The sequence below is a fragment of the Carlito syrichta genome, unplaced genomic scaffold, assembly GCF_000164805.1.
Source record: "Carlito syrichta isolate Samal-C Ts95f unplaced genomic scaffold, Tarsius_syrichta-2.0.1 Scaffold314799, whole genome shotgun sequence".
Lineage (NCBI taxonomy): Eukaryota > Metazoa > Chordata > Mammalia > Primates > Tarsiidae > Carlito > Carlito syrichta.
Window position 1 is genome coordinate 463,323 of NW_007258895.1, and position 27,677 is coordinate 490,999.

Below are 27,677 nucleotides of genomic sequence, written 5' to 3' on the forward strand. Positions count from 1 at the left end.
GCCCTGAAGCAAGAGGTGGGCAGGGCTGGCAGGAGGGAGGTGGAGGTGGGAGGACAAGCAGACACAACACTGGTGCACTCAGGCTTTCCAGAGAACCCATCCACAGCTGAGATTGTCTTTGACTCCTCGCCTACTGGGTGCTATGGATGAACTGCCTTCTTTGCCGGCTGCCAGTTAATCAGGTTGTCCCCAAAATGTAAACTTTTCTGCAGATTTGTTCTTTTCTCTCTTGTATAAATCCTGTTCTTGCCTTGGTTCATTAACAGTGGTCTAAAGCCGGGCTCGGTGGCTCAGCCTGTCATCCCGCGCCTTTGGGAGGCTGAGGTGAGTGGATTGCCTGCGCCCGCGGGTTCGAGACCCACCTGGGCAGCGAGACCTCATCTCTACAATAAATCAAAAAATCAGCCGGGCGTGATAGTGCATGCCTGTAATTCCGGCTACTCGGAAGGCTGAGGCGGAAGCATCGCCCGGAACCCAGCAGGTCGAGGTTGCGGTGGCCGGGAGCGGCCACTGCCCTCCAGTCTGGGCAACAGAGTGAGACTCCAACTCAAAAAAAAAACAAACAAAAAACAGTGGTCTAAGGACTGTCGCCTCTTACAGTGAGTAAACTATTCTGTAGAAGAAAGAACTCAAAGTCTCTGTGTTATTCATTGATCCAGATTGTTCCCAAAATTATGACAATGTGAACATTATCCACAGCTGACCTTTCTTTTCTTATTTACTTCTTTAGTTTCCCTGGATTTGAGAACGTCTTTGTTTTCTCTACATGGAATTTACCCCCAGCTTTGGGACAAATCCAGCTTATCCCTTGGTCACACTTACTCTCTGATCATTGCTGTGTTTTCACTTACAGTAAGCCTCCCACTCGTCTCCTGTCTTAATTGAGATAGGAACCCTCTTAGGTCTCCAAACAGCTGCTATCCAGGCCACCCTCACCATCGTGCTGAGATTTTTTCATCTTCACCTCTCTTCTGGCAGGAGTCCTGTTTTCTTCACCCTTTTTTTTTTGTCTACTCCCTAGATGTGATGGAGCACGTCTTCCAGCAGCTCACCTAGATCTTGCATGTCTCATGATGTCTTTATTCTACTCTGTACTTGATTGGTAATATAGTGTTCTAGATGGCAAGTAATTTTCTATTATAAATTTTACTGTTTTAATCATTTTTTAGTGTACAATTCAGTGGCATTGAGTACATGCACAATCACCACCATCTATACCCAACACTTTTCATCACCTTAAACAGAAATTCTGTGCCCATTAATCACAAACTCTCCATTTCCCACTCCCTCGCTTCCATTCTTGGTAACCTGGATTCTACTTCCTAACCATGAATTTGCCTGTTCTAGTTAGCTCATATAATTGGAATCACACAATATTTTTCCCTATGTAACTGGCTTATTCACTTGGCATAACATCTTCAAAGTTCAACCATGTCGTAGCATGTATAAGTACTTCATTTTGGTAATGGAATAATATTCCACGGTATACATTAAACATTTTGCTTCTCCATTCATATTTTGATGAGTAATTAGGTTGTTTTTACCTTTGGCTACTAGGAATTATGCCGCTCTGAATGCTGGTTCACAAGCATCTATATGAATCCTTGCTTTCAGTTCTTTTGGACATATTCCTAGGAGTTCAATCACTGGGTCATATGGTAGTTTTGTGTTTTAAGAAACTGCCGGACTTTTCCATGGCAGCTGCACCCACAAGCAATGCATGAAGGTTCCAGTTTCTCCACATCTCCAACACTTGCTATTTTCCTTTTTAAAAAATAATAGTCATCCTAATGGGTGTGAAATGATATCTCATTGTGGTTTCTAACTTGCATTTTACCAATGACTAATGATGTTGAGCATCTTTTCATGTGTTTATTGACTACGTGTATAGCTTATTTGGAGAAATGTTGATTCAAGTCTTTTGCCCAGTTTGGATTGAGTTGTTTATTTTGTTATTGTTGAGTTTTTAGAAGCTCTTTATATATTCTATCAATCTCTTATCAGAGATGAGATTTAGAAATATTTGCTTTCATTCTGAGTTGTCTTTTCACTCTCTTGATAGCATCTTTTGATGCACAAAAGTTTCTGTTTTGTTTTTTTTTCTTTTTTTTGGTTGGGGGGGTCTCACTCTGTTGCCCAGTATTGGAGTGCAGTGGCATCATCGTGGCTCACCACAGTCTTAACCTCCTGGGTTCAGGCGATTGTTCCACCTAAGCTCACTAGTAATTGTGACTATAGGCATGTGCCACCATGCTTGGCTTACTTTTTTATTTATTTTTTGTGGATACGAGGTCTCATTATGTTGTCTAGGCTGGTTTCAAACTCCTGGGCTGAAGCAATCTTCTCACTTCAACCTTCCAAAGTCCTGAGACTACAGGCATGAGCCGCCATGCCTGACAAGTTTTTAATTTTAATGAAGCCCAATTTATCTATGCTTTATTGTTGTCACCTATGCCTTTGGTGACATATACAAAATGTCATTGCCAAATTCAATGCATGAAGATTTTCCCCTATGTTTACTTCTAAAAGTTTTATAGTTTTAGCTCTAAGTCTTTGATCTATTTAGAATTAATTTTTATATATGGTGTTAGGTAAAGGTTCAGCTTCATTCTTTTGCATGTGGATATCCAATTTTCCCAGCACCATTTGCAGAAAAGACTGTCCTTTTTGCCACTGAATGGAATTTTAGGGTTTTTTTTAAAATACAAGATTATGTTTTCTGTGAGCAGAGATAATCTTATATTCTCCTTTTCAGTTTGGATACCTTTATTTCTTTTTCTTGCCTAAGTGCTCTGGCTAGTAATTCCATTGCTATGCTGACTAGAAATGGTGAAAGTCTTGTTCCTGATCTTTCCATCTTTCACCATTGAGCCATACCATGTTATTAGCTGTGGGTTTTTCTTGCTGTTTGTTTTTGAGTCGGAGTCTCGCTCCTTCACCCAGGCTGGAGTGCAGTGGCATGCGCACTAACGGCCACCCCAGTGTTGACCTGCTGGTCTCCAGTGATCCTTCCACCTCAGCCTTCCAAGTAGCCAGAACTACAGACGCTACTCCTGGCTACTTTCTAATTTAATGTAGAGATGAGGTCTCGCCAAGTTGACCAGGTTGCCTGCGGGCTCAGGCAATTCGCTCACCTCGGCCTCCCAAAGTGCTGGGATTACAGGCTGAGCCACTGAGCCTGCCAGCTTGGGATTTTTAAATATGGCCTTTGTCGTGCTGAGGAAATTACTTGTTATTCCCAGTGTATCATGAAAAAGTGTTGAACTTTGTTGAATGCTTTTTTTTTTAATCAATTGAGATGATCATGTAGTTTTAGCCTTCATTCTTTTAATGCGATGCATTATATTGATTGACTTTTGTATATTGAACCATCGTTATACTCCAGGAATAAATCCCACTTGGTTATGCAGAATCATCCTTTTAATATGTTGTTGGATTCAATTTGCTAAATTTTTTTAGAATTTCTGTATCTGTATTCATAAGGCAAGTTGGTCTATAATTTTTCTTTTCTTGTGATGTCTTCATTGAACGTTCGTAGCAGTGTAATGCTGGCTTCACAGAATGAGCTAGGAAGGGCTCCCTCCTCTTTGATTTTTGGGAAGAATTTGAGTGAGATTAATGTTAATTCTTCTTTAAATGTTTGGTAGAATTTACCAGTGAAGCCATCTGGTCCCAGGTTTTTTATTGAGGGGTGTCTGATTACTGATTCAATCTCCTTACTAGTTATATATTTACTTTTGTGTCTTTATTTTCTCTTATGGCTTCAAAGTGCTGTCTAGTGTACTTTCATTTCAGCATGAAAGACCCCCGTTAGCATTTCTTGTAGGGCAAATCTACTGGTAATGCATTCCCTCAGATTTTATTTATCTGGAAATGTCTTAATTTATTCTCCATTATTAAAATACGTTTTTGCAGTATAAACAATTCCTGGTTGACAGTTCTTTTTTCTTTTAGGACTTTAATTATCAATCTACTGCCTTCCAGCCTCCATGGTTTCTAAGGAAAAATCAGCTGTTAACCTTATTAAAGATTCCTTGTACATGACAAGTTGCTTCTCTCTTACTGCTTTCATAGTTCTCTCTTTGTCCTTGGGTTTCTACAACTTTGTTGCAATATATCTTGGTATTGGTTTCTTTGAATTTTTCCTCTTGTAATTTGTTGAGCTTCTTGAACATGTATATTCACACATTTCCTCAGATTTGGGAAGTTTTGGGCATTATTTCTCCAAATATATTTTCTCCTCTTTTCTCCCTTTTCCTTCTGAAATTCCTAAGCATATATTAGTACATTTGGCTCTGTTCAATTTCCCTCAATCTTTTAACATTTTTGCTCCAGAGATAATTATGTTAATCATCTGTATCTTTAAGTTCACTGATTCTTTCTTCTGCCTGCCCAAAATTACTGATAAACCCTTCAGTGAGTTTTCAGTTTCAGTTATTGTGCTTTTTTTTTCAGTTCCAGAATTTCTGTTTGGTTCCTTTCTTTAAAAAAAAAAAGATATACCTTTTTTTATTTTTGAGTCAGAGTCTTACTCTGTTACCCATGCTGGAGTGCAGTGACATGTTCACGACCACCACAGCCTCAACCTGCTGGACTCAGGCAATCCTCCCTCCTCAACCTCTCAACTAGCTGGAACTACAGGTGCATACCACAATGCCTGGCTAACTTTTTGATTTATTGTAGAGATGAGGTCTTGCCAAGTTGCCCAGGCTGGTCTCGAGCTACTGGGATCAGTTAATTCTCTTGCCTTGGCCTCCCAACATGCTGGGATTACAGGTGTGAGCCACGATGCCTGGCCTAAAAATAGACAATGTTTTTTTTTTTTTTGAGTTGGAGTCTCATTCTGTCACCCAGACTGGAGTGCAGTGGCCGCTCTCCCGGCCACTGCAGCCTCAACCTGCTGGGCTCCGGCGATCCTTCTGCCTCAGCCTTCTAAGTAGCTGCAACTACAGGCGCGCACTACCACGCGCAGCTAATTTTTGATTTTATTGTAGAGATGAGGTCTCACCAAGTTGCCCAGGCGGGTCTCGAACCCTCAGGCTCAGGCAATTCACTAGCCTCAGCCTCCCAAAGTGCTGGGATTACAGGCTGAGTCACCGAGCCCGGCTAAAATAGACAAATTTTTAGAGCAGTTTTAGGCTCACAGCAAAACTGAGTGGAAAGAACAGAAAGTTCCTATGTATCCCAATCTCCTCTTCCTATATATCCCAATCTCACAGACTCTTCCACTATCAATATCCCTCACCAGAATAGTATGTTTGTTATAGTCAATGAGCCTACATTTACACTTCATTCTTATCCGAAGCCCATGGTTTATACTAGGGTTTTCTTTTGGTGGTATACATTCTGCAGGTTTGGACAAATGTATACTGAAATGCATACTGCCCTAAAAATCCTCTGTGTTCCACCTATTCATTCCTCCGTTTTCCAAAACTCCGGCAATCACTGATCTTTTTACTGTCTTCATAGTTTTGACTTTTCCAGAAAGTCATGGATTTGGAATAATAGAATAGAATTTTTACCTTCGTTTCTCTTACTTAGTAATATGCATTTAAGGTTATTCTATGTCTTTTCATAGTTTGATAGCTCTTTTTAAAGCATTGAATAATATTCCACTGTTTGGCTGTACCATTGTTTATTTATAGGTTCACCCACTGAGGAACATTTTGGTTGCTTCCAAGTTTTGGCTCCTTTTTTTTACAACTTCTATATCTTTATTCGTATTCTCATTTTGTTCATACACCATTTTCCTTATTTTCCTTAGTTCTTTGTCTGTGATTTCCTTAAACCCACTGAGCACATTTAAGACAAATCTTGGTTTAACGTCTTTGACTTAATTTCAGAGTAGTTTTCCTTGGAAATGGTTTCTGTCACACTCTTCATTTCCTGTGAATGTGCCAAAGCTCCTCCTTCTTTGTGTGTCTTGTAAATGTTTTTGGATAACTGGACATTTTAAGTATAATATTGTGGCAACTCTGGAAATCTAATTTTACTATTCCTCAGGGATTGCTGAGTCTACCTTGTTAAAGGCTAGAGCCATCTGTTTGTGACTTTTCTAAACTTTTATTTTTAAACTTTAATTTTTTTCCAGACTTTTGTTTTTCTTTTTGCACAATATACATTCCTTGTTGTCTGTGGTCACTGAAGTTTCTGTTCTTTTAGCTCTGCAGTCAACCAGTGACCTGACAGAGATTTCCTTAAAAGCCCAACCCACAAAAAGAGAGGTGACTACTGTCTCTTTAAATCCCTTGAAAGCCATATCAACCATGGGGTTCAAACAAAGCTGCCAGCCTCTGTGCTGGCCCATCAGTGATCAAATGCAGCAGCCAGCAATCAGAGCCCACAACCCCAATATTTGGAGAGCAAAGCTCTCCTTGCCCACCCTAGCTCTAGCAAGCGGCATGGGGAACTTGAGCAGCTGTCCGCCCAGCTGTGTGTGTGGGTCTGGGAGCTACAGAATAGCCAGTATCATGTGGTAGGATGAAAGTCACCTACATTTACCATTACATCTCCCATGGATGACTCCAGAGTTCTGAAATAGTTACTTCAGATGGTTGCTGCTAGCTCGATAGTTATTCAACGTGAGGGGCAGATTCCCAGGGCTTTTTTTTTTTTTGAGTCAGAATCTCACTCTGTCACCCAGGCTGGAGTCAAGTGGCACACTCATGGCCACTGCAGCCTCAACCTTCTGGGCTCAGGCAATCCTTCTGTGTCAGCCTTCCAAGTGGCTGGAACTACAGAGGCATGTCACCATGCCCAGTTAATTTTTTGATTTATTGTAGACACAAGGTCTTGCCAAGTTGCCCAGGCTGGGCTCAGGCAATCTTCTCCCCTCAGCTGGGATTAGAGGCGTAGATTCCCAGAGCTTTCTACTCCACTGTCTTCCCCGATGTCACTCTCCTCAAGTCCCAATATGGCTTTTAGATGTCCCCAATTTACTAATTGACAAAGTTTTATCAGTAATCTGCTTATTCTCAAGAAGGTTTTAGAGCCTGCTCTTAACCTCTGTGCTCCTATATTTCATAATGATGTATCCTAGTTTGTGAGAATTTGTTGCATGGGACACTTGATCCACTCTTTAAATCTGGAAGCCAATGTCCTTCAAATCATTAATAGACCTCTGGACCTCTTGAAATGACTCCATAATTTTGTATCTTTTGTCTCCTGTTTTTTGGGAAGTTTTTTGAATTATGTCTTTCAACCCTCCTATCAATGTTTTTATTCTGGCTATTATATTTTTAATTTCTAATAATTTTGATCTGTTCTGTGAGTGTTCTTTACAAATAGTACATAGCTATGTTCCATGGCTATAAAATCTTCTATTTTTGAGGATATTAGTTTTTGCTGCTGTTGGTTTAAAATTTTCTTCTAGGGCAACCCCTTTGGGTCCCCTCCCACTGTGGGAGCTCTTCTGTCCTCTCAATAAATCCTGCTTTCTCAAAAAAACAAAAAACAAAAAAAACTTTTTATCTTTTGTTTCTTGCATTGTCTCTGTTGGCTTTGGGGGCTTATCCTCTGCTTGGTTTGAAGTCTCTTTCATCTTAGGCCATACTCCAATATCAGGTGATGCTTGACTGTTGGTTCACAGCTCAGATCGAGCCACTGACAGCTGATTGGAAGTTCTGGGTAAGCAGATGGGGTTGTTGCTGCAGAAGCTTTGATTGGGTACCGTCTCTGCCAAGGTCATTTTCTAGAGAGAATCTCCCATTGTTAGTGCCGCTAGGTCTTCTCCTTTGGATCCGTTTTCCCAGAACCATCTTCTGATTTCTGGCCATCTGCAGGGTGGGGAGAGAGGCATATCTTAAACCGAGCACCCCTTAGGTAGAGGCTGGATGAGTGGGAAAAGTCTATCCAGGAGGGAGATTCTCCCTCAATCCCCCTATTGCCCGGCAGGACCTTGTTGTGACCCTCAGCTGTGCCTGAGGAGACCCCCCCCAATATTATGCACAGGTGGGTTAGGGACTGCACCTGCCAGGGAATGGGAATCTGGTCGGTTTCAAGCTCTTGCTATATAAATTTCCAACTAATCCTTTTTCATAGCATCATACCTTCTCTCCATGGTACTACTGTCAGGGATGCTTGGTGACTCTGATGCCAGACTTTCTTTCTTTTTACTTTATTTTATCATAGAGATGTGGGTACAAGTCAGGATTAGGTACATAAGTAATATACATGCAGGTAAAGTTTGGAGTTCCAACCTGATTCCAGAGACTTTCTAATGTTCTGTGGTTCAAAACAGCTTTATTTTCCCCTGTGGGAATCAAAGAGAGATTATTATTATTATTATTATTTCATTTGGGGGTCTTACTCCATCTCCCAAGCAGTGGCATGATCGTAGCTCACCAAAGCCTTGATTTCCTGGACTCAGGTAATCTTTCTGCCTCAGTCTCCCCAGTAGCTGGGACCACAGGTATTGCCACCACACCTGGCTAATTTTTGGATTTTTTTTTTGGTAGAGGTGAGGTCTTGCTATGTTGCCCAGAATAGTCTTGAACTCCTGGGCTCAAGCAATCCTCCCACCTTGGCCTCCCATAATGCTGGGATTACAGGTGTGAGCCACTGCATCTGGCCCAAGTGGGCAGATTTTTTTTTTTTTTTGAGTTGGAGTCTCACTCTGTCACCCAGGCTGGAGTGTAGTGGCATGCTCATGGCCACTGCAGCCTTACCTTCTGGACTTAGGTGATCCTTCTGCCTCAGCCTTCCAAGTAACTGGAAGTACAGGCACACACCACCATGCCCGGTTAATCTTTTTTTTATTTATTATAGAGATGAGGTCTCGCCAAGTTGCCCAGACTGGTCTCGAACCCATGAGATCAGGCAATCCTCTCACCTTGGCCTCCCAAAGTGCTGGGATTATAGGCGTGAACCACCGCGCCTGGCCAGTGGACAGATCTTAATCAGCAATCAGGCACTGCAATCCTTGCCTCTCCCAAACTGCTGCTGATCTCTGTTTTCTTCTGTGGAAACTCATGCCATTCCCTCTCTATTTGAGGAGAACTATACTTTGCTGTCAGTTTAGCAAAATGTCAGGAGGGAGTAGGATAAGCTCCTGTATTGAAGCTGCCCAGTACTGGGATTCCCTGCGGGGCACCTGCATCTCCTGCAAGAGCCGCTGGTCTCTTCTTAGCTTGCATTCATGAAAAGATACACAAATGCCTTCCCAAATGTTGCCAAGGAGAAGCTGCTGAGGGAAGCACATGTCATAAAACCCTCAAAATCCTCAAAATGATAGAGGAGTTGATGCATCTGTATAATGGGACACTCACAATAACACACAAGCAGTCTGTGCAGGGAGCATCAGCATGGATGGCTCTTGAGGATTGTGTGGAGCAAATAAAACCAGACACAGAAGTTCAAGTTGGGCAATATTCACCTATAGTGGTAACAAGTCAGAAGAGGAGTCACCTCTGGGAGTGGGTATCGGAAGGGAGGGGACCCAAAGAGCCTTTGGGGTACAGAAAATGTTCTACATCTCAATGTAGATTGCAACGACACAGGCACATGCAGATGTGCCCTTCCCCACACTTAAGATCTGTGTGTGTTACACACGCCATCGTGTGTTTCATGCCTCAGAAAAAAGAAAAAGGGAAGGAAATTGACATTTATTGAGTCCTTGCTGCATGCTAGGCACTACCTAGGTCTGCTTTTTTTTTGGTTTGAGTTGGAGTCTCACTCTGTCACCCAGCCTGGAATGCAGTGGCACACTCACGGCCACCCCAGTGTCGACCTGCTGGTCTCTGGTGATCCTTCTGCCTCAGCCTTCCAAGTAGCAGAACTACAGGTGCGCACTGCTACACCTGGCTAATTTTTATTTATTGTAAAGACGAGGTCTTCCCAAGTTGCCCGGACTGGTCTCGAACCTGCAGGCTCAGGTGATTCACGTGCCTCGGCCTCCCAAAGTGCTAGGATTACAGGCTCAGCCACCAAGCCCGGGTCCAGCTAATTTTTTATCTTTATTGTAGAGACGAGGTTTCACCAAGTTGCCCGGGCAGATCTCGAACCCGTGGGCTCAGACAATCCACTCACTTTGGCCTCCCAAAGTGCTGGGATTACAGGCTGAGCCACCGAGCCCGGCCCCTAGGTCTGCTTTTTTAAGATGCATGTATTATGAGCAACTACTATGTCCTAAGCACTATCTGGGTTCTGAAGACCCAGCAATGAACAAACGGTCAGGTACAGCCCCTGCCATGTGACACTCACAGTTAGCCAGCCTAAGAGACAGAACCAAACAGCCACACTCTTAGACCACGGTGTCAGGGCGTTAGGTGTGCGTGGAAGAGGGGCTGGGGGGAGAGTCAGAATGTCTTCCCTGAGGAAATGAAGTTTAAACAGAGATCTCAAGGATGAGAAGAAAATAACCTGCTGGGAATGGGCACGGGGTGGGGGAAGAAGAGCTTTCTCATTCAAAGGGAGCTGCCTGTGCAACGATCCTGTGGTAGGAAGAGGCATGGTACATTAAGGAGCACAGAGCAGAGCGCTGCTGATATGTGTGTGGGGCGGGGAGGGTCCTCAGAACAACTGTTTCACAGATGGGAAAGTGAGACTCAAAGAGGTGAGGTGGTTGCTCCTCCAGGCCACCCAGCGAGTGCAGCTGGGGTTGGAAGCTGGCTTTGTCTGGCTGCCCTCTGCTCGCGGAGACAGAGAGGGTGTCTGTGGGAACGAAAGCCGGAGAGGCCCCTGGGCTCCACTCAGGCCCCTGGGCTCCGGTCAGCTCACGGGCTGCCCTCACGCTCCTGTCTCTCAGCCCCACAGGGCCTGTGGACCAGGGCAGCTATGGGAGCCTGCCCTGAAGAAGAGTACTGGGATTCCCTGCGGGGCGCCTGCATCTCCTGCAAACCCACCTGCAGCCTTCGGAGCCAGCGCACCTGTGTGACCTTCTGCAGTGAGTTCCGGGGCCTGAGCCAGCTGGATTATCCCCCTCGCTTCTTCCCAGAGCTCCCTTTGGCCCCACTGCAGTCGAGTGGCTGAGGAGGGGGTAGCGGGAGGAGACAGACAGTGTGGCACCTCTTCACTCCTCCGTCTTCCTGTCTCTTTTCAGCATCTTGAATGCACCTTGTTCTTTCCTTCCTCGGGTCCTTTGCACATGCTGCTCCCCCTGCCTGGAATGCAGTTCCTCCCTTCATCTTCTCTCTGCAACCTCCTATCCAAACTTCAGGCCTCCGCCCAAATGTCAGAGGTCTTCTCTGACTACCCAGTAGAAATTAGGCCATCCTTTTGTCACTATTGTTACTTTCGTTTGAAACTTTTTAGCATTTAAATGATCAAACACATACCTAGGAAAGCACAATAAAGTCCTGCGAGCCTATCGTCTGTCTTTTAATTTCCCAACCAATTCTTTTTTGAGGCAAGGTTTCACTCTGTTGCCCAGGCTGGAATGCAGTGGTACAATCATGGCTCAGTGGCAAAATCACGGCTCACTACAGCCTCAATCTCCTGGGCTCTAGGGATCTCCTGCCTCAGTCTCCTGAGTAGCTAGAACCACACAAGTGCACCACCACACTCAGCTAACTTTTCCTTTTTTTTTTTTTTTTTAAATAGAGACAGGTCTTGGTCTTGCTTTGTTGCCTAGGCTGGTCTTGAACTCCTATAGCCACAAGTGATCCTCCCACCTCGGCCTCCCAAAGTGCTGGGATTAGAGGCATGAGCCCCCAACCAATTTTTTTTTTTTTGCTTGTGTATATTAAAGCAAATCTAAGACCTCACATCATTTAACCTGTAGATACTAGATCACAGTATTCTTAAAAAACATAGCCTCAACCTCTTATCGGCCCCAGCAATAATTCCTAAACATAATTAATACTCAGCCCATATTCCGTTTGTCCTGACTGACTTGAAAAATATCTGTTGCTAACCGATCTTTTTTGTAACTTGTTCTTTTCTTTGATAGAACTTATCACAATTTGCTATTTTGTCCTTTCGTGTGTATTTGTTTCATGACCAACTCAACCACTAGATTGTGAGCTGCCTGTGGGGGCAGAAACCATGCCTGACTTGAGCCTAACACAGTGCCTGGCGCAGAGTAAATGCTTTATAAAAACTTGTTGCATGGAACTCAGCGAGGCTGAGTGACTTATCCAAGATCACAAATGGAAACATCTGGATTTGAACCCAACTTTCTGTCTCCCAAATCATGGTTCTGAACCACCACCATTAATGAATTAGAACATCCATTGTTTCATCCTGCAAATATATACATGGAACCCTGTAGCCCCAAACAATAGGAATCTGGCAAGACCCTTCAAGGAGAGTATCATCTAATGGGAGAAATACCTGCATTTCAAGGTGGAAAAGGAAGTACCATAAAAAGCCCAAGTGGGGATTAACCATCCTAGCTGACGGGTGGTGGAGAAGGGAAGTATTCTAGGAGGAGTGCTACCGGAGGTAAATTGAGTTCACAGAATGGGAGATTCAGATGGCGGGGGAGCACCTGGAAGAGAGCTGGTGCGTGTGGAAGTAGGAAAACACAATAGGGACTATCGCATTCCCAGGTGGGGGCGTTACGAGGTGGGGCGTGAGGACCAGTGGCCTGGGATGCCCAGACGCCACCTGAGCCAGCCATGCTAGGACTACTATGGAGGGGAGGAGGTCACGGAAAGCCCGAAGAACATCGCTGTTGGGCTGGCTCCGTATCGTGAGTGTTGGTGTCAGTCCCTGTGAGGTTCAATGGAGTCCTAGGATGAGACAGGGCCAGGGCAAGGGAGGTCATGGAGTTCTCCCTGAATTCCCGATTCTATGATCTTTTTAATCTATCCTTCACTTCCTTTACTTTGTCAAGGACAGGACGATGGGTGTGAGATTACATCGTAAAGAGGCTCAAATGAATCTTTGACTCAAATCTTCCATTAACTGAGCATTTACTATGTGCCAGGCAATGTGCTGGGGTCTTCAACTGTGCCCAACAACCCCAAGAAGGCAGTATTGTTATTATTCCTCACTTGGTAATGGCACGGAGTGATTAAGACCATAGTGCCTGCAAGTCGTAGAGCTGGGGATGGCCCCAAGTTCCTTTGGCTTTAAAGTCTGTTTTCTTGTCTTTTCCTTTTTTTTTTGGCATCTCACTCTTGTCGCCCAGGCTGGAGTGCAGTAGCACACTCATGGCCACCACAGTCTCAACCTGCTACGTTCAGGCAAACCTTCTGCATCAGCCTTCCAAGTAGCTGGAACTACAGATACACGCCACCACATCCGGCTAGTTTTTGTAATTTATGGTAGAGATGAGGTCTCACCAAGTTGCCCAGGCTGGTCTCGAATTCCCAGGCTCAGGCAATCCTCTCGCCTCGACTTCCCAAAGTGCTGGGATTATAGGCTGAGCCATGGTGCCTGGCCAAAGTCTGTTTTCTTTTTTTTAATTTGAGTTGGAGTCTCACTCTATTGCCCAGACTGGAATGCAGTGGCTGCTCCCGGCCACCGCAGCCTCGACCTGCTGGGCTCCGGCGATCCTCCTGCCTCAGCCTTCCAAGTAGCTGGAACTACAGGTGCGCGCTACCACGTCCAGCTAATTTTTGATTTATTGTAGAGATGAGGTCTCACCAAATTGCCCAGGCGGGTCTCGAACCCGCGGGCTCAGGCAATCCACTCACCTCAGCCTCCCAAAGGCACGGGATTACAGGCTGAGCCACCGAGCCTGGCTTGTTTTTTAACCACTATCCAGTACTGCCTCTGAAATGTGTGCTTAAAATCTCTGTTAGTCACATTTTCATACAATTAGGAGTTTTTGTTTTCTTTTGAGAAAGAAGCAGGATTTATTGAGAGGACAGAAAAGCTCCCACAGTGGGATGGGACCGGAGAGGGTTGCCCAATTAGGAGCTTATTTTAAGGACAAAGAAAACTTGTCCCTTTCACATAAAACTTTCACATGAAGACTTTCATGTACAAATATTCTGAGGTTTCCATAAGACTGTCCCAAATATTTTTTTTTCAAATGCATTTCAAGTTAGGTCCACTCTATTAAGACAGATGTAATTAGGCTTTAGTTCCCTTGGTTTCTGTTCCTTGGTACTGATACCTGTTTAAACTACTATAATTCTCATTTATTATTAAGAAAGAAAAAACAATATTAATGTGGACTTTCCCACCTTCCTTCCAGTCCCCTTCCTTAATTTGCCAAAAAGGATTCTTGTTTTCCCCTCCATTCCTTATGCTAATTTGAAATATGTTTCTGCTTGATGAGACTTGAAAAATGCAAATAAAAATCTCATGTGACCGTGTAATCCAGATATCAGTTTTTAAAAATAACTAGAAGCCGGGCTTGGTGGCTCAGCCTGTAATCCTGCGCCTTGGGAGGCTGAGGTGAGTTGGATTGCCTGAGCCCGTGGGTTCGAGACCCGCCTGGGCAACTTGGCGAGACCTTATCTCTACAATAAATCAAAAATTAGCCGGGCATGGTAGCGCGCGCCTGTAGTTCCAGCTACTTGGAAGGCTGAGGCGGAAGGGTCACCGGAGCCCAGCAGGTCGAGGCTGTGGTGGCTGGGAGCAACCAGTGCACTCCAGTCTGGGTGACAGAGTGAGACTCCGACTCAAAAAAAAAAAAAACAACAACTAGAAAATCCTGTCTGGAAACTAAAAAATGCACTTTCAAAGAATCTATACATTAAAGCAAAAATAACAAGAAGTAAAAACATTTTGAACTAGATATAGGAAAAATACGACATATAAAATGTATGCAAGGCAGCTACAATAGTACTTAGGTGACAATGCATAGCCTTCAATTTGTATATTGTAAAAGGGTTTGGATTACTCTGAAATTACTTTTTTGGAAATCGGACTGCGATTTTTTTTTCCTTTACTTTGATGTCCTTCGAGGTCAGTCTCAAAGCTCCTGCAAGTCTCTGTCACCCAGTCATACCACTTGCTTCTGTCTCCCAGAGTCCCTGACAAGCTGCCGTAAGGAACAAGGCAAGTACTACGATCATCTCCTGAGGAAATGTGTCAGCTGTGCCTCTGTCTGTGGTCAGCACCCCATGCAATGCACGTACTTCTGTGAGAACAAATTCAAGAGCCGAGTGAACCTCCCACCAGAGCTCAAGAGGCAGAGGAGTGAGGAGACCGAAACCAGGTCAGACAACGTGGAAAGGTACCAGGGATCGGAGCACAGAGGCTCGGAGGCAGGTCCAGGTAAGCCACCCAAGGTGGGCCTGCATGGTGTCACGCAGGGTCAGAACGGGTAAGGGCCAGGCACCAGGCCTCCATAAGGAGAGTCTGCGGTGTGGGAAGCCCAGAGTCCAGGCGATGGCCAGAAGTCAGGGGGAGGGGTCATCGGGATAGTAAAACAGTTTAGGCAAAATTTTTGGATGTCTGTGAACAAGAAGAAAGTAAGAGAAAGGTCCTGACAGGTGAGAGAGAGTCTTGTGATGGAGGTCACTGAGGCCAAGTGAGTTCTCGAAGCTTAAGGCAACAAGTAACCCACCTGTGTGATCACTTGTATCAGGAGGCCATCATCTGTCTTCCACCAAAGTCTCAGATTCCATTTAGAGGCAGGGAGGCTTCCTAAGAGTGAGAAGGAATGGGTATTAATAAAAACATATATGGCTGGAGATGTCACTTTGGACATGCTAAGAAGGGTCCCGCTGAATTGGGCATTACTAAGTGCCAGGCTCCAGAAAGGATCTGATTAACTCTCCCAGCAAGCAGCTCCTGGCTCACCTACCCTGCCCTAAGGTGTCAGAAAGGACAGGAGGGGGCTGTCATGTGGATGCTTAAACATTTGAGATGACATCTGCACTGCTCTTGGCCCGTCTGTGGAGGGCCAATGGGTTTCTTTCTTTTGGTGTAACGTCATTTTTGTGAGGCCAAGGAGCCAAGGAGCCGAAGGGCTGAACTTGTATGCCTGCCAAACCCAAGTTCTACTTGACTAGCCTGTCATCTCTTATTATCGTCTGCTCTCTTGTCAGTAAGCTGTTGCTGTGTAACAAACTATCCCCAAACTCGGTGGTTCATGACTGATTCCTTGTGGGGCAGGGGTTTGGCTGGGGTCGGCTGTGTCAGGCTGGCTCACGGGGGTGGCTCTGTCCCTTGTCACTCATCCTTCTGGGGCCAGTAGGCTGGCCAGATATGTCCTTCTCATGATGATGTCCTTCTCATGATGGAGTATAACAGGCGCCCACAGGGCCTCTTGCCATTTAGGCTGGGAACTTGTGTCACATCACCGCTGCATCTTATTACTCACAAAGAAATAGTCACAAAGTCTCTAGTGTAAGGGAGGGAAAACAGATGCCACGTCTTGGGGGAGGGAGTGAGTGGTTAACAGTTGGCAGCCATGAGGAGTTTGTGGCCATCTTTAATCCAGTGCAGCCTCTCTCATGAGAGGGCCTGCAGGTTCACGTCGGAGGACGTGGATACAGAGGGGATGATGACCCAGCCACAAAGACAGGTGGCCATGCTTGGCCCTCCGGTGTCTTGAGGTCCGTGCTCCTCCTCTGCATTCAGTGATATGTTTGAATTTTCCCTCCAAACCTGTAACCTTCCTCATCTCTGATATAATAGTCTCCTGTTGGGGTCAGTTCTATTCACTTTACAGATCAAGAAACAGAGCCTTGGCCGGGCTCGGTGGCTCAGCCTGTCATCCCGGCACTTTGGGAGGCCAAGGCAAGTGGATTGCCTGAGCCTGTGGATTCGAGACCAGCCCGGGCAACTTGGCGAGGCTTCGTCTCTACAATAAATAAAAAATGAGCACGGTGTGGTAGCACACACCTGTAGTTACGGCTACTTGGAAGACTGAGGCAGAAGGATCGCAGGAGCCCAGCAGGTTGACGCTGGGGTGGCCGTGAGTGTGCCACTGCACTCCAGCCTGGGTGACAGAGTGAAACTCCAACTCAAAAAAGAAAAAAAAAGGTTACGAGACAGGTAGAGGTAAGGTGCTCCAGGCATCAGGAACAGCATATGCGGATGCTATGAGGGGGCAGGAAGCAGACTACGGAGGGGCTATGAGGGGCTTTGCACTAGAGGCTGGGCATCTCTGAAGAATAAGACTAAATCTCTGCATGAGGACTTCCAGCCTCGGGGGAGTGTGAAGAGGAGGGACCCTCCCACCCCAAATTGGCTTTGACATTGAGACCAACGGCTCCACACCCTCACCACGAGGGCCTGGAAAGTCACACGGTGAGGTTTCCAGGGAGAGCAGAGTATATACCTCCCATGCTGCTCTGCAAACGGCTTGAGACAGCAGAGAAGGCACTGGCCTGGGGTTTCACGGTGGTGGGGAGGAGACCAGGTAAGGGCTCCCACGAGTGGGAAGGGGCTTGCATAACTGGAGCCTCCCATCAGTGGCAAAGGAAGGAGCCACCAGACTTTCCTGTCTGCTTGCCCAGATGTGGGGCCGAAGGGGACGATACCCCCGAAAAGCCTCGAATATCAAAATACAGAGTCAGACTCTTTACTCCAGAAGGACAAGCAGCAGGTCCAGACCAGCATGATGAGCTTCCTGCCTGGGGTCAGGTGCCCGGTGGAGGGAGCATCTCCTCTCCCTGAGGGGAGCAGGTGGCCAGGTGGAGCCTGCACTGCAGAAGAAAAGGGTAGGAGAAGTACTGAGCGCAGGACAGGGAAGGGGCCCCATCCCCTATGTGCAGGGTGCAGAGGACTGAGCAGGAATGGCAAGCATCCAGGGGCGGCTGGAGGTGGCACCAGGAGTGAACAGATGCCAGATGAGAGGCCAACGTCCTGCTGGAGGTGGGGGCAGACATGGGACCAGGGCTCAGCAGAGACCTAGGGACATCCCTGCATTGTGTCTGGGGGGACAGATGTGATGATGGCGGCAGGGGCCCGGTGAAAGGCTGTGTCTGGCAATAATGGAAACCAGAGATGACAAGGGTCTGCGACGGGGACAGAGGGACAGTGTGCTGGCAGGTGATTGGGAGTGGATGGAAAGACCCTTGCATCTGGTCAGCTGTGGAGTTGCTTGGCCTCTCTGTGCTGCCGACCACATCAGGTGCTCATGACCCCTTCTTGGAATAATGTTCTGAAACACATCAAAACACATGGGAACAGGTATGGTGGCCCAAGCCTGTAATCCCAGCACTTTGGGAGGCTAAGGTGGGAGGATCCCTTGAGCCCAGGAGTTCGAGACCAGCCTGGGCAATAGAGTGAGACCTCATCTCTACCAAAAAATAAAAAATAAAAATTAGCCAGGCATGGTGATGTGCAACTCTAGTCCCAGTTACTTGGGAGGCTGAGGTAGAAGGACTGCCTGAGCCCAGGAGGTGAAGGCTACAGTGAGCCGTGGTCGTGCCACTGCACTCCAACCTAGGTAACAGAGTGAGACTCGACTCAAACAAACAAACAAACAAAATGGCGGTCACAAAGAATCACTAGTGTTGAGATACAGCTGTCAAAATGTTGAACAAATTACGACATCAGAATGAAACTCCGTGATTCTGTGCACATGTGTTAAGTACTAAGAGCAAGTGGCAGCCGTGTGACCACCGCAGTTGCAAATGAACGCCAAGACAGAGGGTGTTCCTGACTCTCTGAAACCCCTGCAACAGTACAGGAATCCCTGGGATTTTGTTGGTGAAAGAGACACAGTTGCTGCTTGTGAAACTAGGGGCCATGGCCCCCACGTATAATGGAAACGGAAAGAGGAAATTTCAGGTTGGCCACTCGAGAAAATAAACATTTGTTTTTCTTGTTTCCCCAAGTCACAGATCCCCTAGGTCCCACTCTGGTCCCTCTGGGTCCCTGTCAAGACCTGGGAGTGGCATAGCCAGCAGGGTTGCCCTTGTGCCTTGCTGTTCCCACCTGCCATGATCATGTGGCACCCACCTTGCAGGGCTCTCATGAGGCTTTGGTGACATGAGGTTTGACGAGTGTGTGAGACCTGCCCAGGTCTTAAGGGTCTGTCGCCTGTGATGGATGGGAAGAGTACAGCGTGGTCCCGAGGGCTCCATGACACCATGCACAAACTGAGTGGCTTAAAACAATACCAATGGATCCTCCCACAGTTTTGGAGGCCCAAATCTGAAATCAGTGTCAGCAGGGCCATGTTCCCTCAGAAAGCATCCAGAGAGAATCCTTCCTCGCCTCTTTAAGCTTCTGGTGGGCCCGGTGCGGTGGCTCCTGTCTGTAATCCTAGCACTTTGGCCAAGGCAGATGGACTGCTTGAACCCAGGAGTTTGAGAACAGCCTGGGCAACACAGCAAGGCCTCATCTCTACAACAAATTGAAAAAATTGGCCAGGTATGGTAGTGTGAGCCTGTAGTCCCAGTTACTCAGGAGGCTGAGGTGGAAGGATCATGTGTGCCCAGGAGATCGAGGCTGCAGTGAGCCATGATGGTGCCACTGTATTCCAGCCTGGGCGATGGAGAGAGAACCTGCCTCAAGCAAAACAAAAAAAAGCTTTTGGTGGCTGACTGCCTTGCTCTCCTTAGCTCATGACTACATTTCTCCAGTCTCTGCCCTGTCTTTGGGTGGTCTTCTCTCCTGTGTCTTTCCTCCACTCTTCTCTTCTAAAGACAAGTGTTGCCTTATCTAGGGCCCACCCTCATCCAAGCATCACTCAACACACAGAGAACCTGGAGGAGGCTGAGGCGACACAGGGAGGAAGCAGAGATGAGCCATGGGCAGGACAGAGACCAGAATGCAGGGACCTGCTGGTGTGATGTGTAGCCCCGGGACCACGAGGGAGGACAGCAGAAAGCCTTGGGCACGTGTCTATATCCTTAACTTTTTGTTTTTTTGAGTCAGGGTCTCACTCTTTCACCTAGGCTGGAGAGCAGTGATGTGATCCCCACTCACTGCAGCCTCAACCTCCGGGACTCAGGCAATCCTTCTGCCTCAGTCTCCCAAGTAGCTGGGACTATAGGTGGATGCCACCATGCCTAGGTGACTTTTTAAAAAAATTTCCTGTAGAGATGAGGTTTCATTATGTTTTCCAGGCTGGTCTTGAACTTGTGTGCTCAAGCAATTCTCCCGTCTCGGCCCCCCAAAGTGGTAGGACTTCCGGCGTGAGCCACTGCACCCGGCCTATGTCCTTAACTTAATACATATGCAAAGAGTCTTTTTTCCAAATAAGGTATACTTGCACAAGACAAGTGGACATATCTTTGGAGGCCACCATTCAACCCACCACATGGGGTGAAGGGCAGGGCCGTCCACCAGGGCAGGGACTCCAGAGGGATGAAGGGCTCTGAGTTGGGACCAACCCTCCCCCCACAGGAGGGAGGGTCATGCCAGTCTTGGAGGCAGATAGGAACCCCATGTGGGTCTGGAGCTTGGGGGAGCATCTCACCTGCAGAACTTGGGTTTTGTTGGTCTGGAAGGTGGCAATTTAAGTCATGGGAATGGAAAAGGCTTCTCTGGGACCCAGGAGGTGTGAGAAGAAAAAGGGACAGAGGGGAAAGCCCTGCGTGGGGGACTCTGTGTTTGAAGGGTCTGTAGAAGAGAGTCCTACAGAGATGTGGGAGGAAAGTCGGGGAGGTCAGAGGAGAGCTGGCAGAGCTGCACGTCCACAAAGTCAGACAAAGCAGAAAGTTCTAGAAGGAGTAGTTGACACCACAAAGAAGGGACAGTAGTAAGACGCTACAAATGTCCCAGTTCTGCCACAAGGATGGCAGGAGGGTGCCACAAAGGGCCATTTTCAGTGTCCCCAGGCTAAGGTCATCCTTGGCAGCTCTGGCCAGGGCCAATTCCAGGAGCCCCTCTCTCACTGTCCATAACGCTGACACACCAGGACACTTCCTCTGCCCTTTTCCTGCTTAGATGAGTCATTTATTAGTCCCTTAATGTCCTCTGTTTCCTGTGAACCCAATTCCGCCAGATACAAATGTAAGGGTGCAGTAGCTGCACACAACTGCCCCGAGGGACCCGTTACTCCCCAAATGTTTCCAGAAGCCCAGACCTGGGGACCTGACCCCATCTGGAAGAAATAAAGGGTGATTGCGACTATGCCCAGGGGGCTCGTGGACACTGGGGTCGGACTTGATGGGAAGGAGGTCAGGTCAGACGTGGGTGAGTGTGAGTGCCACCATCACCCGAGAAAAGGGGTGCCCAGGAGCACAAGGACCTTTAAAGGAAAAGAGCGTGGTGGGTGACTGCAAGAGAGCTGTGTCCACTCCTGACGGGAGCAGAGAGGCTGTTTCCACATGGGGGGGTCAAGGCTTTGCTGACACCGCTGGGCTCGGGGTCATACTGTTCCAGGAACTGCTCAAAGTGTCATTTATTTTGGGAGCCAGAACTATACCAGGTGGCTCTGGCTGCAGTTTTATTGTTTGCTTTTTTATTTGTGTATCTTGGGTTCCAAGCATGCTTTTCTTTTGTCCTGACTGTGCTATGTGCTGTCACCATGGAGCAGGATGATACCCCTGTTTTGTAGGGCAGAATCTGAGGTCCCAGGACCTGCTAAGGTGGGGTAGAAGCCAGAGTGGAGAGAGTGGGCAGGTGGCACAGAAGTGATGGAAGGAAGTGGCTCTGGGAAGACGAGCTGGGAAGGCAGGAGCCGCGGTGGACTGTGCGGTCGAGGGAGGCCTTCGTTTGCTTGTTTAACTGCCAAGACTCGAAAGCTGATGTCATGATCTGGGTTCTGGAACAGGGGCTGAAGTCTGTGCGGCCCCCTCTCATCAGCAGGACGGAGCAGGTTCCTTCTCGGGAGAGCTGGCCCCAGAAAGACACAGGACCCCAAGCCCCAGTGGGGGAGGCAGGTGGAGTAGGGGAGGTGACACTCTGGAAACAGGCCTTAGTGAAAGTCCACACACCAAATGTGAGATCTCCACCTGCCTACCTGCCTTTTCCCAGACTTTTCTCTGTCTGTCCATCTCTCTCTCTCTCTCTCTCTCTCTCATACACACACTACACACACACACACACACACACACACACACACACACACACACACACACACAGACACATGTTGGACACGGGGGGGTCCTCTGCAGGGAAGGCCCACCAGTATGCTCCTTGGAGGTCCACGATGACCTACAGTGAGGCTGTGTGCTGACACAGAAAATTCTTCTCAAGCACGAATGTTCAAACATCATTCTACACACAGAACTTGGAGGAGGCTGAGGCAACACAGGGAGGAAGCAGAGATGAGCCATGGGCAGGACAGAGACCAGAATGTAGGGACCTACTGGTGTGATATGCAACCCTGGGACCATGAGGGAGTAGAGCAGAAAGGCTTGGGCACCGGGTGCACAGCCACCCTCTGCACCAGCCACCCTGGTGCACCAGCTACCCTCTGCCCACCCTGCCTCACCCACTCTCCTGCTGTTACTGAGACCCTCTAATGTTTGTCCATATTGTCACAGCCCCTAGAGAAGGGCATGGCCAGGGTGCAAGCACTCCTGTAGATTCCTGAACAATATTCCTGAGAGCTAATAAAAGGTGTGCTTCCTTTATCTCCTATGCACTCCCAGTGAGTAGCTTCAGGGGATCATTGACTTTCCTATAGTCTATGTCCCATCAACTGAAAGATATAAATCTTTTACTCCCTTTTTCTGAGTGGTTATAAGTTTGAATAACATAGTATCAATGTAATCGTAAGCCTTGTGAATTATATCACTTTTGTATCAATGTAATCATAAGCTTTGTGATTTGTATAACCTTTGCGTAATGCATGATGTCTTAGGCCCTTTACTCTATGGCAAGCTTGATTACCGCTTCCGCCAGGCCTGCCCTACTGATAAAAGCTATGAGATACCTCTGATACCCGGCACCAGGAAGTCTGGACAGAAAAATGTCACTATTGATAAATACAGCTAAAACTCAAGTTTTATACAATGCTCTGCTGGTCACATGGCTAATGTATATATACTGACAACTCTGGACTACAAAAGTGAACTGTAAAAGCCTGGAGGGTGAGCAGAACCATTTTGAAAGACCTTGAAGCCGGGCTCGGTGGCTCAGCCTGTAATCCCGCACCTTTGGGAGGCTGAGGTGAGTGGATTGCCTGAGCCCGCGGGTTCGAGACCCGCCTGGGCAGGGAGACCTCATCTCTACAATAAATCAAAAAATCAACTGGGCGTGGTAGCGTATGCCTGTAATTCCGGCTACTTGGAAGGCTGAGGCGGAAGGATCGCTGGAGCCCAGCAGGTCGAGGCTGCGGTGACCGGAAGTGGCCACTGCACTCCAGTCTGGGTGACCGAGTGAGACTCCAACTCAAAAAATAAAAATTAAAAAAAAAAGAAAGACCTTGAGTCTGACTCTACTCCCTGGATTCAAACTCAGAAATAAACTTCTTTCTACCAGTTCCCTGCCCCTTTGATTTACTGGTATCAAGGGGAGCAGCCAAGCGTTACTCGGACCATAACACTCCTTTGCTGGGAGTGAGGCCAGTGAGCTCTAGGCATAAGGGTGCTTGGTGGCTTGTTGGAGCTTTCCACTCATGCCACATATGCATTTACTTGTATGATCTCACTGATGCCAAACCACAATGCTGAGAGAGAGGAATATCATCCCCCATTTTAGAGATGACCAGCCTAGGCAACATAATGAGGTCCCGTCTCTACAATAAGATTTTTAAATTGCCCAGGTGTGGTGGCACACACTTGCAGTCCCAACTACTCGGGATGCTGAGGCAGAAGGATCGCCTGAGTCCTGGAGGTCAAGGCTGTGGTAGTGGTGATTGTGCCACTGTACTCCCGCTTGGGTGACAGCGTGAAACCCTGACTCCAAAAAAAAATTCTGGCCTGCTCCCAGCAGCATGGCTCCTAAGCTGTTGGAATCTGTGTATGGTGGTAGTATCTGGGAACTGCACCTCTAGGTGACAGCTCTGGACTTGGTTTTCAGACAAAGACAAGAAAATGCATCCCTTTTTCTGACAAAAGCTTGTGACTGGGCCCCTTTATTCTCGGGTAAGCGCAGACAGTGAGCCACGAGGCAGGGCTCATATCATGGATTTCTGTCTGTCTTTTCACAACACATCATCTCGCCTATCTTACAGCAGGGTGGCATCAGATTGCCTACCTGGCTGTTTTCACTTCATGTCTCTTGGAGATCATTCCCTCTTAGGACACACGTGTCTGCCTCATCTGTTTAGTGACTACATAGTATTCCATCTTATGGGCATGCCACGGTGCTTTTAACATTCCTCCCCCTAGGCAAGGGGAGCCAGGCTGAATCCAGTCTAGTGAACAATGTCACACAGATACCTGTGTGTATGTGGGCAGGGCGGGGGATATGCCTACAGGTGAAACTGACAAGTCAACAGGAACCAGGAAGGCACATTTTAAATGGTGGTGGATGGTTCCAAATGGCTCCTCACCAACGATATGCAAGGTGCTTGTTTTCCTACTCCCTGATGACAGCTAGAAAGTGACTTTTTTGTAGTTTTAATTTGCATTCTCTTCTTAGTCCAGAGGCTTTGAAATGCATGTCACAGGGGACAGGTCTCCAGGCAGGAACTATTTTTCATTTCCCACAGTTCATTGGTTTGGGCAGAGAGGAATGAGAAGCTGGTACAAGTCCTTCATGCCCTCAAAAGCAGAGAGTCTCTGTTCTGGTTGCCCATGGTGGCATCCAAAGGCCACAAAACTCAGTACCTGAAAAATAATGACCATGTTTTGACCTCTCACAGTGCTGAAGGGAGGCAGGGCTCAGCTGGGCAGGTTTTCTGCTGGTCTCACTGAGGGTCTCTCATGTAGATAGTGCTGGGGATAGAGCCACTGGGGGCTCAGCTTTGATGCTGGGACAGCCAGGCTGTCTCTTCTGTTCCAGCTGGTCTCAGGCCCTGTCCCTCTCCACTGGGCCTCTCCATGGGGCATCTCCTGCTAGACTTCTCGTGTAGTGGCTTAGGGAACCCAAGGGAGCAAAAGCTGAGCCTGCCAGGACTGGCACAGCAACACCTCTAGGGCATTCTATTGGATAAAATAAGCACTAGCTCAGCCCAGATTAGAAGGGAGAGGAGTCCACAAGGGTGTGATGTCGAGCAACCATGCTCTGACTGAATACTTGCAACCACAGTCTCAGAGTATGGTCTGAGTGTTCAACATGGCAGTGCATTTCTACTCAGTAAGAGTCTTGCAGTCTGGCATTCCGTCTGTGCTGTGAAGGCTGCCAGCTTCTCCCCTGCTGATCCAGCCAGTATGATGTCTGCATCTTACTCCACAGGCAAGTAGAGCAAGTAAGCCTCTGCCTCCCGAAGTGTAGCACCAAGTTCACAGGTCCTGAGAACCATTAAGGCCAGCATGCAGTGCATGCATGTCCCCGGGCAGAGGGGTTCTTTGCTTCCCTGCTCCATGGCCTCTCTGAGCTCTGGGCACAGGGCATGAAGGACAGCCACCGACCTGGGGTGTGACATCAGCTCACACTGAGCTCTCATGTCCCTTCTGTAAATGTCAGGGTGACACTATAATTGGAGTTAAGAGTCTGGCCAACTGCGTCGCTTTATAAAACTCCTGAATTAAGAGCATGTGTGAGGAAGCAGGGTCTCTGTGTGGCATGCTGGCCTGGAGTGCTGGCTGGGAGTTGGCCACATCTGCTCCCAGGTGCAGGTCTGAGACTGGGAGCAATGTGTCTTAAGACTCAATTTTATTATCTGCAAAGTGGAGTGCAAAATGACAGGGCACGGTGGAAAGCAACCTGGCAGTTCCAAAAAGTGAAACAGAGTTATCACATGACCCAGCCATTCTTCTCCTAGGTATACACCTGAGAAAACTGAGACGTACATCCACACAAAAACATGTATGTGAATACCCATAACAGCAGCATTCACAGTAGTCAGGATGCAGAAAGAACCTAAATGCCTGTCAGCTGAGGAACAGATCAACAACATATGGTCTATCCATACAAGGAATGAAGTTCTGATACATGGTACTGTGTGGATGGCCCTTGAAAACACTAAGCTACGTGAAAGAAGCCAGTCACAAAAGGCCCCAGATTATATGATTCCGGTTCTATGAAATGTCCTGAATAGGCAAATCCATGGCGATGGGAAAGAGATGAGTAGTTTGCCAGGGGCTGGGAGAGGAGAAGGGGAGTGACTGCTGATGGGGCAGGGTTTCTGTTTGGGTAACAGAAATGGCCTCTAATTACATAGCAGTGATGGGCCGGGTGCAGTGCTCACGCCTATAATGCCAGCACTTTGGGAGGCCAAGGTCAGAGGACTGCCTGAGCCCGCGGGTTTGAAACCAGCCTGGGCAGCTTGGCGAGATCTCATCTCTACAGTAAATCAAAAACTTAGCCAGGCATGGTGGCATGCGCCTGTAGTTCCAGCTACCTGGAAGGCTGAAGCAGAAGGACTGTCTGACCCCAGCAGGTCGAGGCTGTGGTGGCAGTGACCCTGCCACTGCACTCCAGCCCGGGCAACAGAGTGAGACTCCGACTCAAAAAAGAAGCAGTGATGTTGCACAACCTGGTGAATATGCTAAAAACCACTGAATGGTATACTTTCAAGTGGTGAATTTCATGGTATATGCATCATATCTCGGTGTTTTAAGTGAGGCCTAAGGAGAACCCTGTACAGGAAGTGCCTGGTGCACAGTGGGGGCTCGATGAGGCATCCACATCATGAGCCCATGCTACACAGAGTTCCTTGAATGTGGCTCATCTGTCCTTCCACCCCAGGACCAGGATGCCCAGTCCCAGGAAACGCTGGGGGTGACGGGACATTTCAGGGGGATGTCTTTGGCCCTGGGCTGAATCTTCCTCTGGCCCCCAAACTGGTAGGCAAAGTCCACCTGCTGTCCCAGCCTTGTTAGTTATGCCACTCTTCCTCCTCTCAAAGTGTAGTCAGGCCTCTGTGTCTGTGGGTTCCATGTCCATGGCTTCAACCTACCACAGATCAAAATACTTGAGAAAAAAATGGATGGGCTGTGATTGGACTGAACACGTAGGCTTTTCCCCCTGTCATTATTCCCTAAACAATACAGCATAACAATTTCCATGGCATTTACGTTGTTCTGGGTATTAGAAGTAACTTAGGCATGACTTGAAGTAGACAGGAGGATGTCTGGAGATTATATGCAAATACTACACCATTTTATATCAGGATCTTGAGCGGCTGTGGATTGTAGTGTCCAGTGGGTCCTGGAAGCAAGCCCCACTGAGAATACAGAAGGATGACTGTATATGCTCCTTTGGGAAGGCTTCTCTTTGGAAGAAGGGCATGGTTCAGGCAGGTAGAGATAGCATTTGTTCATTCATTGTATGTCCCAATCTATATTCCTGGTAAGTGGAAACAACAGAAGGACCAGCTGGAGAGCTGTCCGGCTTCGAGGTCTTGGAAGACGTTGCTCCCAGTAAGGGGTAGAGAGGGTCAGTTTCCCCTGCGATCCAGGGGCACACCAACCAGGACCGCCAGGGGAGGAGCCCGGCGTCTCAACGAGCCAGACAGGCCCACAGCAGGCAGGGGCTGGGGGAGTAGGGCATGTGGATTGCTTGGGCCTGATGAGAAGAGAAGGAGGACCATGGGTGGAGAGGCAGCAAGGGGGCAGCTGCGGGCCTGAGGAGGAGGTGCTTCAGAGAGGGGTGCAGGGGAGGGAGGCCTCTCCTGACTCAGGGTATCCCGCTGTCTTGCAGCGCCCCCGGGGCCGAAGCTGAGTGCCGATCAGCTGGCACTGGTCTACAGCACGCTGGGGTTCTGCCTGTGTGCCATCATCTGCTGCTTCCTAGTGGCCGTGGCCTGCTTCCTCAAGAGGAGGTGGGAACCCTTCTCCTGCTCGCCCCCTGCAGGGCCCTGCCGAACCCGGGCCAAGACCTCCCAGGGTGAGTGCAAGAAGCTGGGGTCCTCGCCCTTCGCACTGCTTGGGTGA

General features: G+C 47.8%; 1 protein-coding gene across 1 annotated transcript; it reads left to right on the forward strand.

Moving 5' to 3' along the window:
- Positions 1-1,441: 1,441 nt before the first annotated feature.
- Positions 1,442-27,677, forward strand: TNFRSF13B (TNF receptor superfamily member 13B). The gene is made up of 4 exons (XM_021705890.1): positions 1,442-1,462; positions 10,642-10,882; positions 14,866-15,114; positions 27,445-27,677. The coding sequence occupies exons 1-4, from the start codon at positions 1,442-1,444 to the stop codon at positions 27,675-27,677; spliced, it is 744 nt and encodes a 247-aa protein (XP_021561565.1).